A 19,401-nucleotide genomic window follows, 5' to 3' on the forward strand; every position below is an offset into this window, starting at 1 on the left:
TAACCGTTTCAACATTAGTATTCCGATGAGGTTGCCAGGGACTTGGCAAAGGGACGGCAGGCCTGAGGATTTAACGCCTCACCCAAGACAGAAGCCAAATTAAGGCCTTGTTGGTTTTGCAGACCAGGGCCAGGCCGGTCCAGGCAGTTGTACACTGAATATGTACATCTTCTGATGGCAAGTCCTTTTCAGAATACTCTGAAATCTCAGGATAAAAAATAACGTGGAGTAAAAAAATAATAATAATGGCAATAGGAAAAAGAATAACTCACAATCTACAACAATCCTTTGTGGATTATTATACATGTAATATTTAGGATGCTTAGTAAGTGTCAACAAACAACAAATATATAAAGACAACAGAATTCCATTACTCAACAATATGAAAGGCTTTACTTGCGGGTGGTTTAAACCTTCCAGACTTGGAGGTGTATCACCTCACTACCCAGGGCTTTTACTTGAGACGTATAGTTAATTGCACTAACGAGGAACAATGGGTACATATTGAAGATGATCATGCTCATCCCCAGAATCTGTTTGTGTCTATTTTTCAAAGGATAAAACTAAAAACATGAACTTCATAGTTAAGAACACTTTAACAATATAGAAGAAAATGTAACCTATTCTACAAGAACCAATATCACTCTCTAAAAACACAACCTGGATAAGGAAAGGCGTAGAAACCATCATTTTACTTGGTAACTTGAAATACACGTATTTCCGTTCCAGAATTTAAAAAGTAATTTTGGACTGACCAACGTAGATCATTTCAAATACATATCACAAAAGTTACCAATCACACAATTTCGATTTGAAATATTTTGCTCATCAGAGCAACCCATGAGGGAATCTTATTTGCATCAGAAAGGGATGTTCATATGATAGATAAGATGTACAAAACCTTGCAGAGAGCCTATCCAACTGACAATCTCTTAATAAAATAAACTATTTGACTTAAAAAGAACTGATGTTGGCACAAGATGGAGGGAAAGCTGAAGCATAACTAATGAAATTACAGTTAATAAAAATGTACGCTTAATCCAGTATAAACTAACGTATAGAATTTATTATACAAAAGACTAAATTTACACATTCTACAGTACAACGGCAGAGTCATATCTTAAGTCTAGAACTAACAATGATTCAATAATCTATGCTTTCTGGGAATGCTATAAAGTCCAAAAGTTATGCACACTTACTTTTAATCCGTCTGTCTGCATATTTCAGAACATGGAATATGGGGGTGTAGTTAGATACCCAATGGGCTGGACGATTCCCTTCTCATCTTGAGAAAACGTAATCCGCCATCATTAACACAATGGAAAAATTGAATGATTTATTATTGAAATAGCGTGGGCGATTGAGAAAAAAACAAATTGGCACAATTTAAGTCCATGTGGCAAACAATGTAGGCACTAAAGATAGGGGTGTCTGTAAATTGTTGTTCGTATGTTTATCCCCCCCCCCCCCAAAAAATGCTGTAAATTTGCCCCCAACTAAAGCGAAAAACTCACGAGAAGCGGGTGAGCGGAGCAAGCAGAGTGAGGACTGGACAGGCAGAGCAGTGACTGTATGCAGGGCCGGATTAAGAAATCATAGGCCCTAAGGCTTTGAGTTAAAAATAGTTCAAAAGTAAGAAAAATATTAGCTAAATAAAAAAGGAGATAGTAACACATTTTTTTTTATTTTTAAGAATGATCCTATATAAAAGGAGTACCAGTACCGACTCAATGTACAGGGGTGCAAGGTAGTTGAGGTAATTGAGGTTATACAGTATGTATATGTAGGTAGAGATATGAATGTTTTTCCTCATCAATCTACACACCATACCCCATAATGACAAAGTGAAAATAGGTTTCTAGAAATGTTTGCAAATTTATATATTTAAAAAAAAAAACTGAAATAAGTTATTTACATAAGTATTCAGACCCTTTGCTATGAGACCCAAAATTGAGCTCAGGTGTATCCTGTTTCCATTGATCATCCTTGAGATGTTTCTACAACCTGATTGGAGTCCACCTGTGGTAAATTCAATTAATTGGACATGATTTAGAAAGGCACACACCCGTCTATCTGTCTATATCTGTCGTTCTGCCCCTGAACAGGCCGTTAACCCACTGTTCCTAGGCCGTCATTGAAAATAAGAATTTGTTCTTAACTGACTTGCCTAGTTAAATAAAGGTCAGATAAAATATAAGGTCCCACAGTTGACAGTGCATGTCAGAGCAAAAACTAAGCTAGGAATTTTCCGTAGAGCTCCAAGACAGAATTGTGTTGAGACACAGATCTGGGGAAGGGCACCACATAATTTCTGCAGTATTGAAGGTCCCCAAGAACACAGTGGCCTTCATCATTCTTAAATACAAGAAGTTTGAAACCACCAAGATACTTCCTAGAGCTGGCCGCCCAGCCAAGCTGAGCAATCGGGGGAGAAGGGCCATGGTCAGGGAGGTGATCAAGAACCTGATGGTCACTCTGACAGAGCTCCAGAGTTATTCTGTGGAGATGGGAGAACCTTCCAGAAGGACAACCATCTCTGCAACACTCCACCAATCAGGCCTTTATGGTAGAGTGGCCAGAAGGAAGCCACTCTTCAGTAAAAGGCACATGACAGCCCGCTTGGAATTTGCCAAAAGGCACCTAAAGACTCTCAGACCATGAGAAACAAGATTCTCTGGTCTGATGAAACCAAGACTCAACTCTTTGGCCTGAATGCCAAGCATCACATCTGGAGGGAACTGGCACCATCCCTACGGTGAAGCATGGTGGTGGCATCATCATGCTGTGGGGATGGTTTTCAGCGGCAGGGACAGGGATACTAGTCAGGGTTGAGGGAAAGATGAATGGAGCAAAGTATAGAGAAATTCTTGATGAAAACCTGCTCCAGAGCGCTAATGAGCAATTTACAAATGCCTGAAGGTGATACGTTCATCTATACAAACATTAGTACACAAGTATAAACACCATGGGACCACGCAGCCATCATACCGCCCAGGAAGAAGAAGCGTTCTGTCTACTTGAGATGAATGTACTTTGGTGCGAAAAGTGCACATCACTCCCAGAACAACAGCAAAGGACCTTGTGAAGATGCTGGAGGAAACAGGTACAAAAGTATCTATATCCACAGTAAAACGAGTCCTATATCGACATAACCTGGAAGGCCGCTCAGCAAGGAAAAAGCCACTGCTCCAAAACTGCCATAAAAAAGTCAGACTACGGTTTGCAACTGCACATGGGGACAAAGATTGTACTTTTTGGAGAAATGTCCTCTGATCTGATGAAACCAAAATAGAACTGTTTGGCCATAATGACCATCGTTATGTTTGGAGGAAAAAGGGGGAGGCTTGCAAGCTGAAGAACACCATCCCAACCGTGAAGCACAAGGGTGGCAGCATCATGTGGTGGGGGTGTTTTCCTGCAGGAGGGACTGGTGCATTTCACAAAATAGATGGCATCATGAGAGAGGAAAATTACGTGGATATATTGAAGCAACATCTCAAGACATCACTCAGGAAGTTAAAGCTTGGTCGCAAATGGGTCTTCCAAATGGACAATAACATCAAGCATACTTCCAAAATGGTAGAAAAATGGCATGAGGACAACAGTCAAGGTATTGGAGTGGCCATCACAAAGCCCTGACCTCAATCCCATAGAAAACTTGTGGGCAGAACTGAAAAAGCGTATGCGAGCAAGGAGTCCTACAAACCTGACTCATTTACACCAACTCTGTCATTTGTAATGGGCCAAAATTCACCCAACTTATTGTGGGAAGCTTGTGGAAGGCTACCCGAAACATTTGACCCAAGTTAAACAATTGAAAGGCAATGCTGCCAAATACTAATTGAGTGTATGTAAACTTCTGACCCACTGGGAATGTGATGAAAGAAATAAAAGCTAAAATAAATCATTCGCTCTACTAATATTCTAACATTTGACATTCTTCAAATAAAGTGGTGATCCTAACTGACCTAAAACAGGTCATTTTTTATTTGGATTAAATATCAGGAATTGTGATAAACTGAGTTTAAATGTATTTGGCTAAGGTGTATGTAAACTTACGATTTCAACTGTATGTATTGCAGGCTATAGTAGGCTTCTAAATAAACTTGCCAGTGACACACTGACTTACCGGTTATGGCCGATGCACTCGTCATGGCAATATCCTATCTGAAGATAAGCTACTTTGATTTAAAAAATGGCGAGGGTCGCTTAAAGTTGGGAGTTGTTGAGAATGAATTGTTATATTGCTTCTACAGAAAGATTAGTCTTCTCTTTTCAACAGTAGGCATTTGCTTTCCGAATTGTACATTCTCCCCAAAATTGTATTTTGAAGTTTGCTATAGGCAAAATTACAACTGCAACTAACTATAGAAATATAATCCATAGATGGCAGTTCACAGTCAAGGCAGGACTGGGATCCATTATTAGTTTTTCCATGATTTTAACAGTCAAATCGCCTGAGTAAGAGGTTCTAAAACCCTTCTATGGATTATGCTACATGTCTATGGCCACAAAGCAACAAGCTGTTCTATATTTGGCAAGCGTGCTGCCTAGGGCTGTGGCGGTAATTACATTTTGCCAGACGGTTATTGTCATGCAAAAGTGTGCCGGTCTCACTGTAATTGACCGTTAATTAACATAAACACGTTTAGCGTCTCCTTGCATACAAGCCACTGATGCGTACCTTTGGAACATCTACGTTTAAAAATTAAAAAAGTAGAATAAATCAGTTTAATACACACCATCACAATAAATCCATTATTTATTTTAGCAGGTCTAAAGAAACATTATGATAGGAAGACATTTTGTTTCAGAAGAACGAAATATGGGATGGCCTACTGTATGTTATCTGGCTATGCGTCATGCCATTGGCTGTATATCACAGATCCCTCCGGAACTTTCATTACGCACACCTGTCCCCTATTCCCACTGATTAGTACTTGTATAAGTGTGCCCTTTGGTTTCCATTTGGCTGTCCATTATTGTTACTATGTCTGTTGGTGTGTGTGAGTACCTGTGCTGTGTGTTTAGGCTTTCCTGCCATTGTGGATTGCGCAGATGATTACTGGTCTCGTCCCAGGTGTTAATCATTGTGCACGTGTGTTATTTATTCGAGGTACTCCTCGCTCTTTTGTTTTGGGTTTCTACCCTGTGTTTTGCTAGGTGTTTGCTTGGTCTTTGTGCCCATGCCTTTACACGGCACACCGTAATTTGGGCTAAATTTTTTTTTAAATTGCGCATTCCTGCGCCTTTCTCCCAAATCTCTTCATACCAACGTGACACTGTAGGATTGTTCATTCTTTTGAATTTTTTTTATTTCACCATTATTTAACCAGGTAGGCTAGTTGAGAACATGTTCTCATTTGCAACTGCGACCTGGCCAAGATAAAGCAAAGCAGCTCGACACATACAACAACACAGAGTTACACATGGAGTAAGCAAACATACAGTCAATAATACAGTAGAAAAAGTCTATATACAGTATGTGCAAATTATGTAGGATAAGGGAGGTAAGGCAATAAATAGGCCATGGTGGCGACGTAATTACAATTTAGCAATTAAACACTGGAATGGTAGATGTGCAGAAGATGAATGTGCAAGTAGAGATACTGGGGTGCAAAGGAGCAAGATAAATAAAGAAATACAGTATGAGGATGTGGTAGTTGGATGGACTATTTACAGATGGGCTATGTACAGGTGCAGTGATCTGTGAGCTGCTCTGACAGCTGGTGCTTAAAGCTAGTGAGGGAGATATGAGTCTCCAGCTTCAGTGATTTTTTTTTCAATTCGTTCCAGTCATTGGCAGCAGAGAACTGGAAGGAAAGGCGGCCAAAGGAAGAATTGGCTTTGGGGGTGACCAGTGAGAAATACCTGCTGGAGTGCGTGCTACGGGTGGGTGCTGCTATGGTGACCAGTGAGCTGAGATAAGGATAAGATCATTTAGCAGAGAAGATATGCTTATAAGTCCCATGCCATTATTTTATATTATATGATTTTATAGTAATAAGAATATAAATGATCTTAGCTGAATAAAATATATGTTTCCCATCTGGAGCGAGTGCACAAATGAAGTGGCTATTTTGAGCTTAAAAGTGTTAATTTGAAAAAGGTCCTATATGCTAGATTTAGAGCTTTTTGCAACTTTAGTTTTGAATGAAACAAACCTTATAATGTCTTAGAAATCAAAACATATATGGGTTGCATGATACAACTATAGGCTGTTGATGATTTGAGAAAGTAGCAAAAAAAGCTTGCACTCTGTTCTTTGCCTCACTCTTTGCCGCACACTCTCAACAAGTGATCATATTTTCACTATTCTCAATTTAATCTAGTCTTTATTAAGATGTGAAATTTGTTTCCAAAAGACATGTCATCCATATGCACTCAAATAGTGAATGGATGCCACTTTCCACTGGTTCCTTTTTCAGGCTACTCCGGTTATTTCACTACATTAATCAACCACTGCCCGACAGGTGATATTCTGCCCAAACTCTGTATGCCATGGGCTCTCCAACCCTGTTCTTGCATTTACCCAGCGCTTAATTTGGGAAACCTAGTGAAATCTGTTCGGGAACATCGATAGTAGCATGTATTCACAACAAAACATATATCATTAAATTGTTGACAGCCACTCTCTCAGCACGCTGGAGAAAGGGATGTGAAGGAGAGAGAGGATATGGAAACGCACAGGGGTGAGATATTCTGTAGCTAACGGTAATGTGTCAGCCTTTTAATTGGGATTTTAAGTCCCTATTACTAGGCTATTCAATATCAAATACAAAATAACTATAATTGTAGGCTTAGTCAGTGAACCCACATCATCGCCTAGGCCTGTACATTCTCTCCCAGACTCACGAATAGAAAGTTTTGGATCATAGCATAAGGTAACCAGCCCAGTCAGTGTGCATAGTAATACAGTCCACATTCAAAGGCGATTTACTAAAATTTGTTTAATTTTGGAGGTAGGCTAGACCAATTATGTACCAAAGACATCTTAAATCAGTTTTTCTTTTTTCGAATGGTTTTTATGCACAATCATTATAACGGTACAATCATTATTTTAATTCAGGGTTTCTCTAAAATGCACATGGGTGTTTTGAATTGATCATTAGAAAGTCCATTTCATTGTGTTAGGCTTTGAAACAACATCCACAATGACCATGTTTTCCACATGCTGAACTTCTTTCTTCAAATTGATCAATCACAGTGAGGTGAATTATAAAAACACCTACTGTTTCGATGATAAGTGTTTGATGGGATTTTGTCTAGGATTTGCATTGATGTCAGAGTGATTAGAAGGACAATAGAGCCCTGAGTAGCAGGCCATTAGCGACATGATGGTCGTTAGCGAGTTGGGTCCTACCAACACATGTCCAGGCTGCATAAAAGGAGATTACCGTGACTCAACAATCACTGGACATTTTTACTGCAGTCATGACTCAAGACTGCCATTGTGGCGCACCGCAACAGCCCTAATGCTGCCCAAATTGCAGCCTTCCCAACTGTAGGCATACCGATAACTGACGAAATAAAGGAAACACTTGAGTAAATGAAGGATACAAAGTATATGTTATGGTGTGGGGGTGCATTTTCCTGGTATGGTTTACATTTACATTTACATTTAGCTGTTCTGGCAGCTCATGGTGACCTAACACCCTTTTAAGACACTTTATGTTGGTGTTTCCTTTATTTTGGCAGTTACCTGTATGTGCTTGTGATAAAACTTAATCCACAGTTATATATATTTTTTAGAAACGATTTATCCTCTGTGGCCAAATTATGTTCTCTGGTGTATTTTGAATTAATCCGAGCCTGACTGTATGCTAGCAGGATAGTCCATATCTACAATCATCTTTGCTGATAGCGATGTTGTGTTTCCATAAGTGGATGAATTGGTCTAATTTAGTATGAATGGTAAAGCCTCAACACTTAGCTACCTCTTCCAATTAAAAAACAACAACACCTTTGAAAATAGAGACACCTTTGAATTGAGAGAGGTGTCAAAATGGACAACCCGCCTGGTTGGGTCATTATAATTAAAAACAAGGCATTCTAAAATTAATCACATGCATGCTCGCCTTTGAGTTTTGGCCATAAGTGTGTTGGATTTTAAAAAAATATGATGATATGAAGTCTGCCAGAGAAACACAAATGAAAGGGAATAATTCTACTATATTAGTTTCATATGAACATGTAGGCTATTAGAAGTTTCTGTACTAATTTGTACTAGATCTCTTGCCATTTACATTGTGACTGGCCCTGGTCTGTCCCCTAGCGCTCTCATAGAGTTGGTGAGAATAGGCTGATGATACAAGGCTGGGCAGCTCTGTGGACGCCCATCTTATTTATGGTCCTATGAAGTGCAGGGTCAGGTCCTTCAGCAGAAATAGTGAGCTTCCCGTAGGCCATAAAAAGACAGGTTGTGTGTGTGTGTGTGTGTGTGTGTGTGAGACAGGACAGAAACCAAATTTTTTGCTTTCCCAGATCAAGGAAGTGGGACGTGCAGACCAGGGCAGCCTGGGGTCGTATTCATTAGGCACGAAATGGAAGAAAACAGACTGAAACGACTTGGACTCTAATAAGAAATGTTCATTTCTGTTTCCCATTGCAAAACATTTTTAGGGCAGGCTGTGGTCTCTGGTCTCCTGGTAGGAGGCCTCTTCAGTTACAGGAAGGCAAAGTTAGTTTTCTATGGCTAATAAATCAGGAATCTAATAACCGCCACAAAGGTGTGACTGACTGAGTTCGATTCCAGGTCCTCTTTGAATATCAAGACTGTTTTAGCCTGAGCTAAAGCCTAGGTCGCAGGCAAGGTGCCTAGGTCACAGGCAAGGTTACTCACCTCCCGTACAATGGCAACATTTCGGAGTACAGTACATGAGTCTGGATTAGAGGTCGACCAATTATGATTTTTCAACGCCGATACCGATTATTAGAGGACCAAAAAGCCGATGCCGATTAATCGGCCGATTTTTATTTTATTTGTAATAATGACAATTACAACAATACGAAATGAACACATATTTTAACTTAATATAATACATCAATAAAATCAATTTAGTCTCAAATAAATAATGAAACATGTTCAATTTCGTTTAAATAATGCAAAAACAAAGTGTTGGAGAATAAATTAAAAGTGTAATATTTGCCATGTAAAAAGCTAACGTTTAAGTTCCTTGCTCAGAACATGAGAACATATGAAAGCTGGTGGTTCCTTTTAACATGAGTCTTCAATATTCCCAGGTAAGAAGTTTTAGGTTGTAGTTATTATAGGAATTATAGGACTATTTCTCTCTACACCATTTGTATTTCATATACCTTTGACTATTGGATGTTCTTATAGGCACTTTAGTATTGCCAGTGTGACAGTATAGCTTCCGTCCCCCTCCTCGCCCCTACCTGGTCTCAAACCAGGAACACACCGACAACAACCACCCTCAAAGCAGCGTTACCCATGCAGGGCAAGGGAAACAACCACTCCAAGGCTCAGAGCGAGCGAGTGACGTTTGAAAAGCTATTAGCCCGCACTAACTAGCCAGCCATTTCACTTCGGTTACACCAGCCTCATCTCGGGAGTTGATAGGCTTGAAGTCATAAACAGTGTAATTCTTGACGCACAAGGAAGAGCTGCTGGCAAAACGCACAAAAGTGCTGTTTAAATTAATGTTTCCGCGCCTGCTTCTGCCTACCACCGCTCAGTCAGATACTTAGATACTTGTATGCTTGTATGCTCAGTCAGATTATGTATGACACGCTAAATAATATCTCGTAATATCATCAACCATGTGTAGTTAACTAAAAAAATACCAAATACCAGTGTCCAAAAATACCGATTTCCGATTGTTATGAAAACTTGAAATCGGCCCTAATTAATCGGCCATTCCGCTTAATCGTTCGACCTCTAGTCTGGATGTCATGTTACCTGCCAGAGCATATTTGTGAAATGGAAATTGAGAGTAAATATTTATCTTATAATGTTTCAACAGCAGGAAGTCGCAGATGTGCCGTTGTCCACCATCCCGGCTGAGAGCAGCCTCACTAACGGGGAGGTGGAAGAGGTGACCAACAACTCTGTCATGGAGTCAGTCCCCAAGGACCTGACGATGGTGGCCGTTGCGATGTGCCCGGTGGTCGCCGGGGCTGCTGTTGCCATGGAGACGGCAGAGATGGCAGTTGGGATGTCACCGGTGGTTGGGGCGGCGGTGTTGCCCGTTGACCAGGTGAAGGAGAGGCTGACGGGGGGACACCCGTGTGCCCAGTGCGACCGTGTCTTCATGTCCATGCAGGGGCTGAGGTCCCACGAGAGGAGCCACTCAGCCATGGCCATGTTCACCAGAGAGGACAAGTACAGCTGCCAGTACTGCCAGTTCGTCTCCCCCTTCAGACACAAGTAAGAGGACACAATATAAACTTAAAGTGGAACTGACAGTGTTTTAACTACTTTGCAAATGTGAAACAAACAGACAATCATATTATCAGTCAAAAATATAAAATGCCTAGTTTATGCTACAAAACCAACTTTATAAGAGGTTTTACAAATAGGTTCTATTTGACTCAAAATTCTATGACGTACAGTGTTGGCAGAATAGATAGATGCAGTTCAATGCATAATTAATATAATTCACCAGTACATTTCTTGGTAGTCCAAAAAATATTGCTATCAGGTTGTAAATCACAGCTGGCCTGGTACATTTTTTGCTGCCTCCACTCATTCGGGATACACTGTTTCAATTTCAACGACTCAATATTTTGAGCAAAAACGGATTACTCTAACTAAGGCTGGGAATGTCAATACAATCAAACTAGCAAGGGCAATGATCACAAGTCAGTCATAACTTGGCTAATTGGCTAGCGTAAAGTGTCAAACACAAGGCCTGCGGGCCGAATAGGACACACAAGCAAGTCAACAGTTGAGTTCTACTCAATGAAATTACAGCCTGATGCATTTGCATCATTGAATTCAACTTCAATTGCTTTGCATTTGTTTGTCCCGTTTACAGCGAGCAGTGGTGGGAAAGTGTACAGACACGTGAATCGTGTTGCTAGGCTAGCTATGCTGAACTTATGCACAGTTAGCACATCTCTTAGCTGTCAGTCAATGTATTTGGCAGGCAGGCAGGAAAGTTCCCATTCAGTTGTCAAAATGTGGGTTAGTCCAGGCAGACAACTTGCAGAAGGAAGTGCAGGCTACTAATGTTACTCCCCATCGTTTAACAGTGCAATTTTGACGGCCAACTAGCTGCAAAGTTTGAGGGGGTTTATCTAGTGTTCCCTCGTTAGATTTGATCTCATCTCTCTCTGGCTAGCATTAGTTGATCTTGTTTTTGTTGATGTGCATAGGCAACTGAGGGAGGGAGCATACTTTTTTCATGGTTGTTTGATCTATAGGTCTGTGAAGTTCCCAAATGTAAGATGACTACCATTCTACACTACATGGCCAAAAGTCATGGCCTTCAAATGAGTAGATTCAGCTACTTCAGCCACACCCGTTGCTGACAGGTGTATAAAATCGAGCACACAGACATGCAATCTCCATAGACAAACATTGGCTGTAGAATGGCCTTACTAAAGAGCTCAGTGACTTTCAACGTCATATAATGCCACCTTTCCAGCAATTCTTCAAATTTATGCAGTGCTAGATTTGCCCCGGTCAAATGTAAGTGCTGTTATTGTGAAGTGGAAAAGTATAGGAGCAACAACGGCTCAGCCGCAATGTGGTAGGCCTCACAAGCTCACAGAACGGGACTGCCGAGTGCTGTAGCATGTAAAAATTGTCCTCGGTTGCAACACTCACTACCGAGTTCCAAACTGCTTCTGGAAGCATCATCAGCACAAGAGCTGTTAGTCTGGGGCTTCATTAAATGGGTTTCCATGGCCAAGCAGCCGCACACAAGCCTAAGATCACCATGCGCAATGCAAAGTTTTAAACCATTCAAAATATATTTGAGATTCTTCAAAGTAGCACACTCTTGGCATTCTCTCAACCAGCTTCACCTGGTATGCTTTTCCAGCAGTCTTGAAGGAGTTCCCACAATATGCTGAGCACTTTTTGGCTGCTTTTCCTTCACTCAACTCCAAACTATCTCAACTGTATCTCAACTGTTATGGAGGCCAGGCCATCTGATGCAGCACTCCATCACTCTCCTTCTTGGTCAAATAGCCCTTACACAGCCTGGAGGTCATTGTCCTGTTGAAAAATGAATGATAGTCCAACTGGGATGGCGTATTGCTGCAGAATGCTGTGGTAGCCATGCTGGTTAAGTGTGCCTGGAATTCAAAATAAATCATCAACAGTGTCACCAGCAAAGCACCCTCACATCATCACACGTCCATGCTTCACAGTGGGAACCACACATGCAGAGATAATCCGTTCACCTACTCTGTGTCTCACAAAGACACGGCGGATGGATCCAAAAGTCAAACATTTGGACTCGTCAGACCAAATGACAGATTTCCACTGGTCTAATGTCCATTGCTCATGTTTCTTGGCTCAACCAAGTCTCTTCTTCTTATTGGTGTCCTTTAATAGTGGTTTCTTTGCGGCAATTCGACCATGAAGGCTTGATTCACGCGGTCTCCTCTGAACAGTTGATGTTTTGATGTGTCTGTTAGCATTTATTTGGGCTGCAATTTCTGAGGCTGGTAACTCTAATGAACTTATCCTCTGCAGCAGAAGTAACTGCTTCTTCCTTTCCTGTGGCGGTCTTCATGAGAACCAGTAGTTTCATCATAGCGCTTGATGGTTTTTGCGGCTGCACTTGAAGAAACTTGTTTTAAAGTAATGATGGACTGTCGTTTATTTTTGCTTATTTGAACTGTTCTTGCCATAATATTGACTTTGTATTTTACCAAATAGGGATATCTTCTGTATACCACCTTTACCGTGTCACAACACAACTGACTGGAGGGAAAGTAATTCCACAAATTAACTTTTAACAAGGCACACCTGTTAATTGAAATGCATTCCAGGTGAATACCTCATGAAGCTGGTTGAGAGAATGCCAAGAGTGTGCAAAGCTGGCAAAAGGTGGCTACTTTAAATAATCTCAAATAAAACATTTATTATGATTTGTTTAACACTTTTTGGGTTACTACATGATTCCATATGTGTTATTTCATAGTTTTGATGTCTTCACTATTATTCTACAATGTAGAAGATAGGAAAAATAAAGAAAAACCATGGAACAAGTAGGTGTGTCCAAATTTTTGACTGGTACTGCATATAAATATATATATTTTTTGTAAATACATTTACGGGATGGAAAAACGTTATCACTGTAAACTTAACTGACTAAAACCAGATATAAAGATATTAAATATGTAGAGAAGACAATGGACCTATATATTTTTTTATAATATAATCTTTGAGAACTAACATTCACCAAAATAAAAGCTAAAATTCCCAAAACAATGAATTTAGCAGTATTGATTTTGCTATTATATTTGAGCAAAAGAACACAGCGTTAACACATGGCAAAATGCTTATAACTGCAGAATTTTCTCTCAGCTCCATGGCAGAATATGTGGAATCACAGGAAATTAGCTTTAAAACTACTACATTTTTACTTAACTCCATGGAGATATTGGTAGAATTCCAGGAATAAATATGAAAACATTTCTCTACACCTCAAGATGGGGGCCTCTAAAATGTTATCTAAAATCCAGCCCATTGCTATGCACCCTGCCACGCACACCACCTAAGCCCACCTAAGCTTGTAACGCCAGGCTAGTGGGTTTGTTTCCCGGGACCATACGTACAATTTATGCACGCATGACTGTAAGTTGATTTGGATAAAATATTCTGCTAAATATATTATATTACACTGAGTGGACAGAACATTTGGAACACCTGCTCTTTCCATGACATAGACTAACCAGGTGAATCCAGGTGAAAGCTATGATCCCTTATTGATGTCAGCTGTTAAATCCACTTCAATCAGTGTAGATGAACAGAAGGAGATGAACGGAAGACTTTTAAGCCTTGAGTCATGGATTGTGTATGTTGACATTCCGGGGGTGAATAGGTAAGAAAAAATATGTAAGTGCCTTTGAATGGGGTATGGTAGTAGGTGCCAGGCACACCCGTTTGAGTGTGTCAAGAACTGCAATTCTGCTGCGTTTTTCACCCTCAACAGTTCCTTGTGTGTATAAAGATTTGTCCACCACCAAAAGGACATCCAGCCAGTGGTCAAAAACGGGCCATTGATGAAAGCAGACAAAGGAGGCTGACACGAATTGTGCAGAGCAACAGACTACGGTTAGTCAACTGACAGTCCAGTACACCATTGATGCCCAAAGACATAAAATAACTTGTCGTACCTTGACACAATGTGGTATTTCAGTTCCACTTCTTTCAGCATCAAAACAAGAGACCTCGGCTGCAGTGGGCTAAGGAACGAAAACACTGTGAACACTTGAGAATTGGAAAAACATTGCCTGGTCTGATGAATCCTGGTTCCTGCGGTTTCTCGCTGATGGGAGGACTTAGGGTATGGAGAAAACCACACGGGTACATGCATCCATCAGCGTTTCAACTTTGCACACTGGTGGTGGTGGTGTGATTGTGTTGAGGCTGTTTTCATGGCACACATTGTACCCCTTAATAAAAGTGGAGCAATGTTTGAATGTCACAGGATATCTGAACATCATTACCAATCAGGTGCAGCCCTTCACGGCAGCAGTGCAAATAGATTTCTTTCAGCCGGATAATGCCCCATGCCACAAGGCTAGGATTGTCCAGAAATGGTTCCACAAACATGTCAGCGAATTCATCTTACTGCAGTGGCCTGCCCAGTCACCAAATCTCAATCCAATTGAGCATCTGTGGGATGACCTGGGTTATTCGGAGGGATCCACTATCAGCCAATTTGACTGTGGGAAAATGTGTGGGAAAATGGCCCAGCATCCCTCTGGAACTCTTTCGACACCTTGTAGAGTCAATGCTCCAACAAATTGGGGCTGTTCTCAGGACAAAAGGGGGTGCAACTCAGTATTAGGTTGCTAATGTTTTGTACACTTAGTGTATACAGTTGAAGTCGGAAGTTTACATATACTTAGGTTGGAGTCATTAAAACTTGTTTTTCAACCATTCCACAAATTTCTTGTTAACAAACTATAGTTTTGGCGTTTATGACATCTACTTTGTGCATGACACAAGTAATTATTCCAACAATTGTTTACAGACAGATTATTTCACTTAATTCAGTGTATCACAATTCCAGTGGATCAGAAGTTTACATACACTAAGTTGACTGTGCCTTTTAAACAGCTTGGAACATTTCGGAAGATAATGTCATGGCTTTAGAAGCTTCTGATAGGCTAATTGACATAATTTGAGTCAATTGGAGGTGTAACCGTGGATCTATTTCAAGGCCTACCTTCAAACTCCGTGCCTCTTTGCTTGACATCATGGGGAAATCAGCCAAGACCTCAGAAAATAAATTGTAGACCTCCACAAGTCTGGTTCATCCTTGGGAGCAATTTCCAAATAGCTGAAGGTACCACGTTCATCTGTACAAACAATAGTACGCAAGTATAAACACCATGCAGCTGTCATACCGCTCAGGAAGGAGACACGTTCTGTCTCCTAGAGATGAACGTACTTGTGCGAAAAGTGCAAACCAATCCCAGAACAACAGCAAAGGACCTTGTGAAGATGCTGGAGGGAACAGGTACAAAAGTATGGCAGCATCATGTTGTGGGGGGGCTTTGCTGCAGGAGGGACTGGTGTACTTCACAAAATAGATGGCATCATGAGGGAAGAAAATTGTGGATGTATTGAAGCAATATCTCAAGACATCAGTCAGGAAGTCAAAGCTTGGTCGCAAATGGGTCTTCCAAATGAACAATGACCCCAAGCATACTTCCAAAGTTGTGGCAAAATGGCTTAAGGACAACAAAGTCAAGGTATTCGAGTTGCCATCACAAAGCCCTGACCTCAATCCTATAGAACATTTGTGGGCAGAACTGAAAAAGCATGTGTGAGCAAGGAGGCCTACAAACCTGACTCAGTTACACCAGCTCTGTCAGGAGGAATGGGACAAAATTCACCAAACTTATTGTGGGAAGCTTGTGGAAGGCTACCCGAAATGCATGTCCCAAGTTAACAATTTAAAGGCATTGCTACCAAATACTAATTGAGTGTATGTAAACTTCTGACCCATTGGGAATGTGATGAAAATAATAAAAGCTGAAATAAATCTTTCTCTCTACTATCATTCTGACATTTCACATTCTTAAAATAAAGTGGTGATCCTAACTGACCTAAGACAGGAAGTTTTTACTAGGATTAAATGTCAGGAATTGTGAAAAACTGAGTTTAAATGTATTTGGCTAAGGTGTATGTAAACTTCTGACTTCAAGTGTGCGTCTCGTGTCTGAGCCTTTGAATTGCAACTCCACTTCGTCTTTATACTGACGTTTTGCCTGTTTGATTACCTTATGGAGGGAATAACTACACTGTTTGTATTCGGCCATATCTCAGTCACCTTGCCATGGTTAAATGCGTTCGAGCTTTCAGTTTTGCTCGAATATTGCCATCTATCCACGGTTCCTGGTTAGGGTAGGTTTTTATTGTCACAGTCGGTACAACATCTCCTATACACTTCTTGATAAACTCAGTCACCGTATCAGTGTATTCATCTATGTTATTCTCGGAGGCTACCTGGAACATATCCCAATCCACGTGATCAAAACAATCTTGAAGCGTGGATTCCGATTGGTCAGACCTGCGTTCACTAGTCCTTAGCATGGGTACTTCCTGTTTGAGTTCCTGCCCATAAGAAGGGAGGAGCAAAATGGAGTCGTGATCAGATTTGCCGGGTCTTGTAGGCATCCTAGAAGTTGGAGTAGCAGTGGTCGAGTGTTTGAGCAACACGACTTCTACAGTCAATGTGTTGATGGAACTTCGGTAGCGTTTTTCTCAAATTTGCTTTGTTAAAATCCCAAGCTACAATAAATTCTGCCTCAGCATATGTGGTTTTCAGTTTGCTTAAATTCCAGTGAAGTTCTTTGAGGGCCGTCGTGGTATCGGCTTCAGGGGAATATTCACGGCTGTGACTATAACCGGAGAGAATTCTCTTGGGAGGTAATACGGTCAGCATTTGATTGGAGGTATTCTAGGTTAAGTGAACAAAACGAATTGAGTTCCTGTATGTTATCACAATCACACAATGAGTAGTTAATCATGAAACATACACCCCTGTCCTTCTTCTTCCCGGAGCGATATTTATTCATGTTCTGCGTGATGAACTGAGAACCTAACTGTCTGTACGAATTCAGACAGAGAGCCATGTTCCCGTGAAACAGGGTATGTTACTATCCCTGAAGTCTCTCTGGAAGGAATTCCTCGCCTTGAGCTCGTAAACTTTATTATCCAGAGACTGAACTTTAGTGAGTAAAATGGGTGGTGTGCGCACCTCCTGAGTCGGACTAGAAGTCCACTCCAAGGACCTCTCCTCCGCCGGCGGTGTTTTTTTGTCAGCCTCTGAAATCAGTTCAATTGCCCTGGGGGGTACGAACAAAGGATCAGATTCAGGAAAGTCGTATTCCTGGTCGTAGTGCTGGTAATGCTGGTGAGTTACCGCCGTTCTGATATCCAAAAGTTCTTCCTGGCTGCAATAACACAAAAAAATGATGGATTAATAATGTAAGAGATAACACAAAAAAGATATATACTGCAAAGTTTCCTAAGCGCTAAAAGCACGGCATCCCTATCTGTCGACGCCATCTGTCATCTGAGCTGTGCTTTATATCGGACATACACTCTGGATGGAATGTAGCCTAAGTGCCAGTCTGTTTGTGATTGACAATGACGGAGCAACGGGGTAGAAAAGAGCACAAAGAGATCTGGCACCAGGCTAGATGGAATGCACATTTCCTCCAAAACTCACTCCAGTAGAATCCATTGAGACACTGTAGACATGGCAGACATTTTGATAGTGTAATTTGTCTTCTTATCCAAAGCTGAAAGACCTCATCTCAGCTCCCTTGTGTAGTCCCACTGTATTGCTGACCCAGAAAGTAAATGTGTTCCTATGCCACCTAAGAGGCTGGGATGAAAACACATTCATATTCCCCAGATCCCTTCTATGTGGTTTGCAGTCAGACACACAGAGATACACTAGGGATACTGGGACCATGGTAGATGGTTTTCTGCTATGGCCTCTGCTCAATAGTCACTAGAAATTCTCTGCTAGTTGTGGTTCAGAAAATCAAGTTAGGTACAATCAGATTCCCTCTGCTTCCTTGGAAGTATTCTGTTGTGATGTGTTGAAACATGTGCAGACCAGGGGTCGGCAAACATTTTGGCTCAAGGGCCACAGACTTTCAAGCGCCGCACAGATTTTTTGTAATTGATTTGATTGTAAAAAATCCATTTGCAGGCCAGGAAAAGTCCATTCTAATTTCGACATACTTTCTATCTAGTTTTAGACGTTCAAGAGTAAAAAATAAAATAAAAAAAAGAAAGTATTTATCAAACCTCCCGTGGGCTGGATTGAATGGGCCGTAGTTTGCCCACACCTGGTGTAGAAGTTTCTTTCTCTACATCCCACTCTGACCCCCCCCCCCCCTCTTTCTGTCTCCCACCCTTTCTTCTCATTCACTCTCGCTCCTCTTTGTCTGTGTCTCTCTCCTCAGTCTGGACAAACATGTGCAGTCTCACCACAGGCACCACAAGCCGTTCAGATGCAAGCTCTGTCCTTTTAAGTCTGCTTACCTGAGCCGATTGAAGAGTCATCTGCACAAAGCGCACCCAGGTAAAAACCACACACCTCACCACTCTGTGCTCACCACGACTTCACGAGTGGTCATTGTTTGTTATGGGGCAAAACTTCTACTTCCAGTGCCTTCAAAGTTTTCACACCCCTTGAATTGTTCAACATTTTTGTTGTGTTACAGCCTAAATTTAAAATGGATTAAATTTCGATTTTGTGTCACTGGCCTACGCTACCCCATAATGTCAAAGTACAATTATGTTTTTAGGCATTTTTACAAATTCATTTAAAAAATGTACGCTGAAATGTCTTGAGTCAATAAGTCAATTATCTGTACGGTCGTTCAGTCGAGCAGTGAATTACAAACACAGATTCAACAACAAAGACCAGGAATGTTTTCCAATGCCCCTATTGGAAGATCGGTAAAAAAAAAAATCTGACATTAAATATCATTTTGAGCATGGTGGAGTTATTACTTACACTTTGGATGGTGTATCAATACACCTAGTCACTACAAAGATACAGGCATCCTTCCTAACTCATTTGCCAGAGAGGAAGGAAACCGCTCAGGGATTTCACCTTGAGGCCAATGGTGACTTTACTTACTCCACAATACTAACCTAAATGACAGAGTGAAAAGTAGGAAGGCTGTATAGAATAAAACATATTCCAAAACATGCATCCT

General features: G+C 41.0%; 1 protein-coding gene across 3 annotated transcripts in view; it reads left to right on the top strand.

Moving 5' to 3' along the window:
- The window catches only part of LOC115106058 (zinc finger protein 462-like), an 84,257-nt gene that overhangs the window by 43,641 nt on the left and 21,215 nt on the right, over window positions 1–19,401 (top strand). For 2 of the 3 annotated variants that reach the window (XM_029628647.2, XM_029628650.2), the window contains exons 5-6: window positions 9,987–10,390; window positions 18,640–18,758. In XM_029628647.2, the coding sequence (XP_029484507.2) occupies window positions 9,987–10,390; window positions 18,640–18,758 (523 nt within the window). The remainder of the gene's footprint in view (window positions 1–9,986; window positions 10,391–18,639; window positions 18,759–19,401) is intronic. The other variant, XM_029628648.2, reaches the window with a different exon arrangement.

Source organism: Oncorhynchus nerka, linkage group LG4 (genome assembly GCF_034236695.1).
Source record: "Oncorhynchus nerka isolate Pitt River linkage group LG4, Oner_Uvic_2.0, whole genome shotgun sequence".
In the NCBI taxonomy this organism is placed as follows: Eukaryota; Metazoa; Chordata; class Actinopteri; order Salmoniformes; family Salmonidae; genus Oncorhynchus; species Oncorhynchus nerka.